General features: G+C 36.9%; 1 protein-coding gene across 7 annotated transcripts in view; it reads left to right on the top strand.

The window, feature by feature from the left end:
* Nucleotides 1-325: 325 nt before the first annotated feature.
* The window catches only part of nfic (nuclear factor I/C), a 108,004-nt gene continuing 97,122 nt past the window's right edge, over nucleotides 326-11,207 (top strand). For 3 of the 7 annotated variants that reach the window (XM_079636924.1, XM_079636920.1, XM_079636926.1), the window contains exon 1: nucleotides 9,490-10,114. In XM_079636924.1, the coding sequence (XP_079493050.1) occupies nucleotides 10,085-10,114 (30 nt within the window). In that variant the 5' untranslated portion in view covers nucleotides 9,490-10,084. Of the gene's footprint in view, nucleotides 7,395-9,395; nucleotides 10,115-11,207 lie in introns of those variants that run through there. The other 4 variants (XM_079636922.1, XM_079636923.1, XM_079636925.1 and 1 more) reach the window with 4 other exon arrangements.

Raw genomic sequence — 11,207 nt, 5'->3', positions numbered from 1 at the left:
GATTGTGCTAAAGTGGAACTATTGGAAGTATACTTTAGGTACACTTTAAATATCTAGCATTTAAAGACTGATGTTATACAGTGATCTTACTATCCTTACTAATAGTATTAAGACACCAGCTTAATATTAAGAAATGTGCATTGTGCAATAAAAAAGTGCACCAAATAAAGTTTAATTACAATAATTATATCAGTAAGTCTCAAGCGATTTGTCAGTAAATATGTTAATGGATTTGTAGTATACTTGGTGTGAAATATAGGTATATATTGTCCCCCCCCCCCCCCCCCCCCTCTAGGGCAGTAAAACTTGAATGTTGATTTCAATTCCTATAATTGTCAGTTTTATTCTGACTCCCATACCAAGCCTTTTTCAAGACTCAAATATCAGCAGCTAATCTCTTTTAAACGTAATATATCATTCAATTAATGAAGAGATGATTAGTGATAGCTGCTTTGCTGTAGAATATGTGCACTTGTCCTATAGGTCTTGACATGTGCTAACTAATCTGCATGTAATTAGTTCTTGGACTCTGCTGCAGGGTGCCGGGTCATTAGCTTATCACAGCATAATCACTGGCAAATTACTGCGGTGTAATCATTTTCTAATAGCCATTAGAGGAGTCCCGCAGAGGATTCGGTGATTCATTCCAAACATTATGCAAATGGTGGATATTTGATGCTGAGCAAAGCTCTTTTCTCAGCATCAGACTGTCTTGTTCATGGCTGCTCCATGAACCATGAATCATGTCATCATGGGAGCATCTACTGTATTATGGATCCATGTGTTAGCTCTGTCAATTAATGCTGGAGGTATTGCCATCGGCTTTGTGGTACATCATTGATTACTTTTGTTTTGCTGTGAAATGAGTAAACTATCTGAACATTGGCTGTTATCTCATTCTCAACTTTATAAAACTAGTGTGAACGGAATTGCATAAGAAAATGGACAATTCTTGTTTTAATGGATTGTTTTAATGGATTATTGCAGTATTCATTATAAATGATTCTACTTTTTTATTTATTTAAATTCTTCCCTCTGCAGCAGCGACATCTCTTCTCTTATCTGATGACGTGTTCACTGGCGTGAGGGCGGGACAACCTGTCACTCACATGACATCAGAGCAATAGCAAACGATAACAATCCAAGCAGTTCCCAATAGACAAAATCAAGTCTCGCCCCACATTTGATCTTGTTTGAGAAGCCATTTCACTCGGATATACGTCACAATATAGGGAAGAACAGACTATCTCAACATCTGTTTCAAGCCGACTTGGATGTCTTGCACTTTCAGATTGTATTTATGTTTTAAAGAAGTTTTTGTGAAATATTTGTGCAAATAATGATGAGTCTTACATTTTGTCGATGTACCCTCCGATACGAATCCTACAGGGAATGTGAAGCCACATCGTGCCGTCATGCCTTGTTTTGTTTTTGCCTTTAATTTAAATATTCACATTCATGGTATTGTCTTCAGGGAAGAGAAGCTCGGAATTGCCTTACAAATTGCACTGGAGCCCTCTATTGGTCAATTGCTTGGTGACATGTGAATGAGTTTATCTATAAAGTGCTGTAGGGATGATGTACATTTATAGGTTAACCCGGAGCATCACACTGGTTCCCTCGACAAAAACCCGATAGGATTTTCCATTGGCTTTTGGATTATCACAAAAAATAAGATCTGTGACCAACAAAAGTTAATGATACTTACACGTTTTGTCCATCAAGATAATTTTCACAAATGAACACAACTTTTTGAATTTTGAAGCCTAAATACAATCGCCAGAATTAAAAAGCTAAAGGTAGGTTATGAATGAATTAACCACGGTCCCACGACTTCAACATTACCACCAGTAAGTGCCAACAACTCTTTCAGTTTTTATCTAAAAGCATTTTCATTGAAAGTTTGAGTTAGAATAGTTTGTAAGAGTGCAATCATAAGCACAAAGAGGCTGTAAAAGCAGACTGAGTTAAACCGTTCATCTGATGAAGTTAACTCAACTCGACAGCCTCTGTAGTCCCATTTAGCCACTTGTTAGTTAGCAACTGCCTTTTTCAAGACAGTAAGTTTAAAAAAAATTATGAATGGGGTAGTACTACTGATGAATTTTATGTCGTAGAATAAAACATGAAAGTGTCTTGAGGTTGTGTTAACCACAAATAGATTTTTTTTTTTTTTTACTTTTGGACGATGGAACCAGAAGTGCTAAAATGCTAACTCGTTTACAAGTTCAGGCCTACAAAAATGCATCATCCCTGCACCACTCTATTACTAGTCACAATTAAAGTAACTAAGCAGAAAAATCAAAGACCAGAATTGAAATTATAATGATCTTTATTAATCCAACCGAGCCAACCAACCCTGTGACGTTGAATGTTTAAGTACTGCGTCTGCAAGATGGCGGCGCCCTGGCCACAAAAGCTATAACACAAGATCCTTTTCTTTAAAATGGCTACATTGATCGTGTTTGTTATGTAATTTTTAATTAGAGTGGAAATCCATTTACTAAATAATGTTAATTTGACTGACTGCTTCATTTCCACTTTAATGTACTGTGACACCTCACGATATATGTTGGCAAGCTTTTATTTAGAGCACTAAATATAGGTTACAGAAATGTTGTTTAATATAGGCTATGTGTAAAAAGAATATATACTTATGACACCATTAACAAAATTTCTCCCCTCATTTGCACCCTGAAATTGTACCGTTTATTCAAATGTGCACTGAGAGAGAGAGGCTGACTTGATTTGAACCACTTGTTTTTTTTAATTGCTTGGCTTACGCCTAAAGGTGACTAATATAGCACCACAAATGATCCAAAATGGGAAAATTAAGCCCAATTTGCACTTAGTAAGCATTCAGATGGCAAGAGCAGTGAGGGAAAAGTTGTTCCTCTTTGAGAAGGTGCAAAGTCTTGGCAATGGACTGCATGCCTTGGATCTTGAATGTCTTGAGAGAGAGAGAGAGAGATTTTCCAGACGTTTCCCCCTCCCCCTCTCATTTTGCAGTAGTTTGGAAAAGTCAAGCTGTATTGGAGACTCGAATTTGCCTAGGGCAGTATATATGCGTCTCTGTGGAGCAGGCCAATCGTGCATTACATCCACATGTGATTTCATGACAGAAACGGCCACAACAAGGCAAAGTCCACATGTGCTTCGAGTCTTTACTGCAACTACAATGATGCCACTTGAGGAGGGGGAAGAAAATACAAATATATGTGACATACTAGATCTGCAAGGCACTTAAACAGCAGTTAAATAGGAAATTAACCAGCTATTAGATGTATTTTAGACTGGTATTACTTTAAAAAGAATTAAGACCATTGTAAGCATCTTCAGGCTTTAACATATCCACACTTTATTCATGGTACACTGCAGTATTTCCATCTCACCACTAGTAGGAGTATAGCACTGTTTTATTTACTGAACACTTGATAGAGATAGTAATTGATAGCCTACCTAGTACTCACTGTACAGTCTGTGTACACTAGAGACCTCATCTGTAACAACTCATCTACCTCTACATATAGGCAAAATTATATTACAAAGTTTTTTTGTTTTTTTTTAAGAAAAGGGAGCAATTTATAATTTATTGGGTAGGCTACTCGCAGATAAATTATATATGACTTGTATATTAGTTAAATACCATAAATCCACCCAACAGAATCAGGCTAAATCACAATAATAAGGATATAGCTAAATAATATAATTTTTCGTATACATCTCCCTATGAGCTTTGGAATGCTTTCCACAAAATAATTTCACAACGGTTTTTGGTCTGCCCTCTTGAGGATGTCCACTTTTATGAGTCAGAATGATTACTTACCCGCAGGCTGTTTTTTTAAGAGAGATTTTATCTTACATGCTTGCTTTAGTGAGCTAAAAACAGACCAAACACTTTTCCCCAAAACATTTTAGGTTTAGATGACATATGATCTATCAACTCTCACATATCAACACAACAAACCTGTGCAGTTCATTTAACTGGAATTTATGAATGTTTACTTTATGATTTCTCCTGATACAAATCTAATGCGAGGATAGAGAATTGGTCGAGTCCTTTTTTCACTTAGTGTTTCTAATGACTTGTCCAAACCATATATCTACCTGTCCTGTACAGCCACAACACCAGTTCACATAATATACATAGGTATTTTTAAATTGAATCACCCATTTAGAGGAGAATGCAAATGTCATATTCCCATTCGAAACGTTATTGTATGTTAATCTGTCATTTGTGATCTCAATAAAAATTACATTGACATCTGGAATAGTGGTGGACTTTTATACATTTACTTGTTTAGAAATGTACTTGTATAAAATTGCCACTGTTGCATTGAATATAATTACATTATACATTTTTGTCAACAAAAATGTATAATGTAATTATGAGCATTACATTGTCACTTATTGTTACCGTTAAAACATGATTCACTTTGAAGAGAGGATTTTACACCTGTGGGCATTTACTCAGCAAACCTGGTATCTGCCCTGCTGTGGTGCTGGCCATTTATGCTTTGTTACACTCTTCTCTGGATTAAATGCCTGTTCTTTGTCTTTCAGGTTTGACAGTAAAAAAATGAATAGTCAATTTGTGTCAGCAAGGTTTTTTTTTTTTTTTTTTTTTACTTTAAGATTTTGTGTGTGGGATGTGTGTTTGTCTCTGTTTGAAAGCCTGCACATGTGCCTTGTGTGTTTTCTGACCATACTTTATAAAGTTAGAACTATAAACGAACTGCTCTAGTATAACAATATAGCCTATTGCATTGCGTGCGTGCATGCGTGCGTAAATATAAGACTAGATTGTAAATTACGCAGTCATCGGGAGATCAGCACTGAAATGTTTTTCAGTACGACAAAATGTCATTTAGATCTATAAACAAAGTGAAATTATTTAATACAAAATCTGTTTGTTTTCCTAGAGTGGAGCAGAAGTTATTTTTAACTCAAGTTTTGTGGGCGAAACAAAAGCGCATGGGGAATGAAGCGACCCAAAATACGCGACTGCATTCAACGTTGCCAACACATACACAAGGACATGTGGATTTTGGAGTCTTGGTTTAAAAGGGGAAAACTTATTTAGATTCTTTAAAATAGCTAACTTTTGACATGTTAAATTGAACAAAGTTTGTAGCATATTTAAGTGTATTTATTTATAGTTCCAGTGATGCGGCCGAAATGTTGTTTCAGTTAAGGAATAAGTAAGTAAAATAACGTTTTTTTAGTTTTTTTTTTTTAGGAATAAATAAGTATGGTAACAGCATTGGAAATTATACCATATATGCTACTGTTTAACTTGTGTTAAAATAATATAAAAATAAACGCTTAAAGTCCAAATTAGGCTACGCAATCTCATGCAGCCTATACAGATCTTTTTTTTGTTTTCATATCTGAACTTATGTGGGTTTGAAAGTTTGCGCCTATAGGAAAGTTATACAAATGAAGCTTCATTCTTCATTTTAGTAAATTATGCTTCAGAATATTAAGTTATATAATCGACACCCAGATAGGCTAATTCTCAAAAAAGCCTGGCAAATGACGGGAAGGATAAGCAAATATCGGAGGTTTAATGAACTCGCGGTTTTACGCCTTTATGCTTCTTCATAAACATACACACAAAGTGTGGCCTACCGGTGCAGTGCTCAAAGATTAAACCTTTTAATAGAGCATTTAACGTTGTCGAAGTTTCAGCCTTGCTTTTGTTCTTGAAAAAGCTGCAACAGCTCCCTGAACTCTAAAGCCAAATGTTTAACCTCTCGAGTTCCTCATTGGACACTAATCGACCGGAGAAAAGAATGACAAGCTTATACTTTTATTTCTGTAATATCGTATATTACATATAAAATACCACAATTTTTTCTAGGCCTACCTGTCTTTTAGTTTATTTATGCTCTAAATGTCTTGTAACCCTTTGAGATGGGAGTGTGTCTCACGTAAGGATGACTTAAAACGCAATTTCAAGGGATAGGCCACTGGCAATATGGTACCATGACAAAGGTTGTAGTGAACCTTGTTCAGTTTAATTCGTTCAAAGCAAATACATTTGAGAATAATGATTTTGTTATTTTTCTTAGACAAAGAGATGTCCACACAAAACAAATGCACTGCACGCGCGCTTTACGCACGCACACTGACACAGATTTTTTGTATTTTACTGATAGGCCTGCTATTGTTTATCTTGGCGACAGTGTTGGCACAACTCTACAATCAGGTTTTGAAGTTATTTGAGCACTTTGTGTTTGTTCTGTCATCACTGGTTTAACATTCTTAGCCTTGTATGTGGCCAATTATAAATAAGGATATCTTAAGTTATAAAAGTAATTAAGGTATTGTATTAAAGTTATTAGCAATAAGCTGTTTTTATCAAATGTTCACATTTTTTAAACCATCAAGTAAAAAGTTGCCTAGTCAACTTCAACCTATACACTTGAGTGTATACTATATAATTTAGTTATAATTAACTTAGTTCCCCCCCCCCAATCAGTTTTAAGGTTTTTCTTTGTGTTTACTTTACAAATGTAATTATCATTTATATCATGCATCTTTTTAGAGCATCTCTACAGTAGCCTATTTTTATTTTTATATAATTAGCTTACTCAATTTGACCTGAACAGAATTTGAAGACATGCATGCTCATAATGTATGCATTGATGAATGTATTGAAGTCATTTCGTGCATTAGGCCTAGCCTACATTATTATATTTCTGAATAACTTATGACAAAAATTGTCACGCCATTGACCCATAAATAAAGTAGCCATAGCCTACACATATAAACTACGCCATCAAGTGCAGTTCTTCTAAGCGACTTGCTCCACTGCACACACACACACACACACACACACACTCACGCCACCCCCGTATTTCATCAATTCCTTCTCCGCGAGGACCGTAAGATGTGTATGGAGCTCAGAACAACGTCTATGTTGCCATTCGTGTTGTAAGAAACAAAAGAACAGACGAGACATTGATTCCTCTCTATACACAAGGACATCTATGCGTGCTGCATGTGCAATGCTGCAAAGCTATGAGACCGACGGTTCAGCACTGTAAATTAAAGATACACGACCAAAACAACAGCCAGCACCTTCAGCCAGTGCACTCTGCAGCAAGCCGTGCATTACTGTAAATCCTTTATTTTGTCCTCCTGTACCTTATAACGAGGATTTCCGATTGGACGAGGCTCGAAGACTTCGCGTGGGACGTTTTGTATTTGGTCAGTGTCCGGGTTTATTTCTCCCATCTGAAGAGCACGGATTACTTCTTTGCGAAGATAAATGGATACGGAGTTATAAAAGCACCCGACGAGATGACCAAGCGTTGAACTGCAGAACTACGAAAACCTCGAAGCTGTAACTTTTTTGGGGGGGAGGTTGGCAGTTTCGCTTCGAAATGGTACGTTAACAAATCAGTTTCATCATTATTATGTCGTTGCTCCAAAAGACGAAGGAGATCACGAGTTGTGCACTCTTAAAGTCAAATGAGATCATCATCAACACACAGGCGCCGTGTTTCGGTTTTCCCTCTGCTTCCTCTTACCAGCCGGTTACTCCTTTTCTCGTTGGTTTTCGGCCAAACAAGGTTTTGTGGGAAAGGCTTAAAATGCTGGCGCGTTATTTTCGCTATTGAGACGTGCAATGGTTAAGATAGCTACTCTGCGATTGGGCTTTTCTCCTGTAATTAAAGTTATTTGTTTTGTGACAGCCGAAGAAAAAAAGGCGTGTGTGTGTTAACCACGGGACCCCGAAGGCCAAGTTGAAGTTTAAAGCCAGTAGAGGCAGATGCCCAGCATTCGAGTTTGCACAGCAGAAAATGGCCGCAGGCTCGCCGGCATGAATTTGACATCTACGCCGACAGAGGCGCTCCCTCCACGGCAGAAGTCTCAGTTAGTGCGCCGAAGTCACAACCGGGAGTTCGGCATTGTTTCAGAAAGTGCTAGAAACTGCAGTTACTTGTCATGCTCGCGTGGCAGTTGCAAACTTGACCTTTAAATAAAACAAAGTAAGCATGTTTCACGAGACCGTGCCAAAAATGTATTGTACCCGGGTTGGTTGTTTACAGAATTGTAACATTTAGTTTGATACACTTTTACAAGTGATATGTGGTTGTTTTCAGGCATGTAGGCTACCATGCGTGCAAGTAATTGATTATGCAAATATGCAATGCTACATGAATTTCAGTACTATTTTAGGCTTATCAAAGTACAATAGTAGCCTATGACATCTTTTAAAATAGGCTGGTAAGTTACTGCTATGGTACAGTACTTTTTTTGTAAGAGTAGACTTTCCCTTTAAGGGAAGACATTCAACAACTGACTTAATAGCTATCTTAGTCACTGCTGTTACCTGTTAATTTGTGCTATATTAACAAAAATTATAATCCTAAAATAGAGCCTATAGCTACTATTGAGCCTAGCCTACTCTCTGCGGGGATATTTTCAGTTCATGTTGTACTTTCAGGAAGTATTTATTTCACCTTCAGTTTTTGGGTTAATAACAATGTTTACAGTAGCCTAAGTAAAACAATTCAGCCTTTTATAATTGTTTTATGTTTAGGGATAGGCTATGTTGAACGGTCTACTCAAATCTATTCTTTCTCTTTAAAAAAATATAATATTCTAATGATCGAGATTGAATAATAATATGTGGCAGTTTCAGAATATGTTTAAGGATAAAGAATGATTCTTATGAATATGACTGTTTTCTAAGTATATAGCCTACACAATTACGCTATAATGTTTTGAGGCGTCGGGGTTTCAGCAGTGTGATTGATAGTCAGCTCTCTCCCTGGTCGTAGTTCACAACTAGTGCACACTTAATAACACACAGACATAACAGGTGTTGTTTACCCTGTTTGTTTTAATAGCCTGCCTGGTTTTACTCTTTAATTTAAGTCAATTGACCACTAGTTTATTTGATTTCCGTGTGATCACTCCAACAAAGTTAAATCTGATTTCTACAAAGGTTCCAGCTAAAAAAAAAAAAAAACTCCAAAAGAACACGTTTAAAGTCCCTGATGTGGGTATCAATCTACGAGTGATTATTAGCTACTTGTAGAGTTAGTGATTATAGATATCGAGGCGAGTTGTTTTTCTTGCAGTGGCTTTATAAAAGTTTGTGATAATCAAAATAAGCATTACCAGGGAACATAAGGCTAAATGAAGTGAATTTAGAGTCGCGCGCATGATCTTCTTCTAAATCTTACTATTCATAATTAGACTCGTTTCCGTAAATTAAGTGACCGATTGACAAGTCATTACCTTGTTTTTGTTTTTTACTTGAGACAGCTTTCTTGTAAAGCTAACTTGCCTTATCAGACACTGGCAATAGTAGGCTATTTTACGCGGGGTGATTTTTTTTTTTATATCCACTCCACTCACATGAAGCGATACGCCTCGAACACTTTGTCATGAATGGATGCATGCATGTGCGCTCTCTGTGACGCAATGTCCGCGCGAGCCTGGCTCTAATCGCTACTTTAGCTGGTGCGTGTTGCAGTAAAAGTGTTTGGAATACGCGCGCGGGTGAAGCGCGCAGAACATTGCTGCGCCCGAACTGGATCAGCGCGAGAGGGGGAGAGCAGTGCGTGCGCATTTGTGAAGAGGGGAGAAAGTCGTTTGCCAGTTTGTTACGCACCATATGAGCTTCAGAAACCGAGGCAAATAACTTTTTTTGGTTAATTTCACGGAGTTAACGGATGCCCATGGACAGTGGAAACCAGAGTTAGCCTTGCTTCTTCAAGTACTTTCTTTGGGATGGGCTATTTTCATAACGTCATTTCATTCCTCCCTCTGATGAAAACATTTTCTCTTTCTTTGATTCTTTCTCCCACCATTTCCTAAATGGAACAGATTGCAGCACCCCACGCGTTTTCCTGCCTGCAAAGTTTGGTTTCAAACGTGTACACAGTTTGCGCGTTCTCTTTTGCCGGGCGTCCCTTGATTTAACGGACTCTAAGTGGAAGTCAGAAGTGGCGGCGGTGGAAGTGTTAATCATGATGAGGCTTACCATGATTAACTGTGAAAAATGATCCACTAACTTGTCGGTGTTTTGCCACATTTTCAAGTCACGCGCTCCGCTTTCAACATGATGTATTCTCCTCTCTGTCTAACTCAGGTAAAGTGCTTATTTGTCTCTTTCTGAACGAATTGCTCCTGAACGCGCGACGATATTTCGGTTCATAAAGGGCGGGCTGAGAACTGTGCTTCTCTTTTATACAACACAAAACTGTACCCATGTGCGTATTAGTTTATTGAATTGATCAATTTATCTATTTTTGAACTGTACACTGTTAACAAAGTCAAATATCAATTGGTCGAGGTAACATGAATCGTTGTATTTAAGATGGAGTTTATATGCTTTATAGTAGACATTTGAGTGCATAGTCATCTGCTTTAGTTTTAATCATAAACTAGAGGGGAAAGTTAGCTTACATGATCATTGTTAAGATAAAATAAAACTTTTATTACAGTTAAACATTTCGGTATGCATTTGCATATAATGGAGTATACTATTGTCAATTTTTATCTAGATTGGATTAAAATGCATAAACTTAGCATGTGCTCATATATACATTAAGATTATTTCAGTTCTTGCATATAAGAGGACAATGTAATAATGTATATGTTCTATGTAAAGACTATTAAAACTTTGATGAATTCACTGGTTACACAATATTAAGAATTACAGAGAGATTTAGGATATCTGTACAAATCTGACTTCATTATTGTGGTTTCAGCTCTTGTCTTGTGAGGTTTTTAAGTTTGCAATTATTAGGATATAGCAAAATGTTGTTTATTGAAGTATTTTATTAGTCTGCTCAATTTTACAAAGCCAGACACTTAAAAAGAGATATAAACGGAAACATTCTGGAAAGAATAACATTGACTTGCCAGACATCGGCCCCTTTTCTGTAATTTACTTAAATCGTATATTAGGCCTACTTATTATGACTGAATTCATCCGAATATAGTTTAGCATTTCATGCAGTGTGATAGTGCACAGGCTTTAAGCAAATGTGATAGTATTTCAAAAGTATTTTTGTCAGCAGTCTGAATTGAGGCAGAGGGTTTTTAAGGTCACTTAACTGTCTCAGATTGCCTTACTGTATATTGCCAGTCACTATGATCTTAGATGGCTGATGATTGCTGTGACCTTGGCTTTGACCAGAAAGTGGCATCAATAGTGAATAATTTTGCTTCGGTTTGTT

The sequence above is a fragment of the Phoxinus phoxinus genome, assembly GCF_949152265.1.
Source record: "Phoxinus phoxinus genome assembly, chromosome: 15".
NCBI lineage: Eukaryota > Metazoa > Chordata > Actinopteri > Cypriniformes > Leuciscidae > Phoxinus > Phoxinus phoxinus.
The sequence above is the reverse complement of the archived record's forward strand: the minus strand, read 5'-3'. Positions and strand labels throughout refer to the sequence as shown.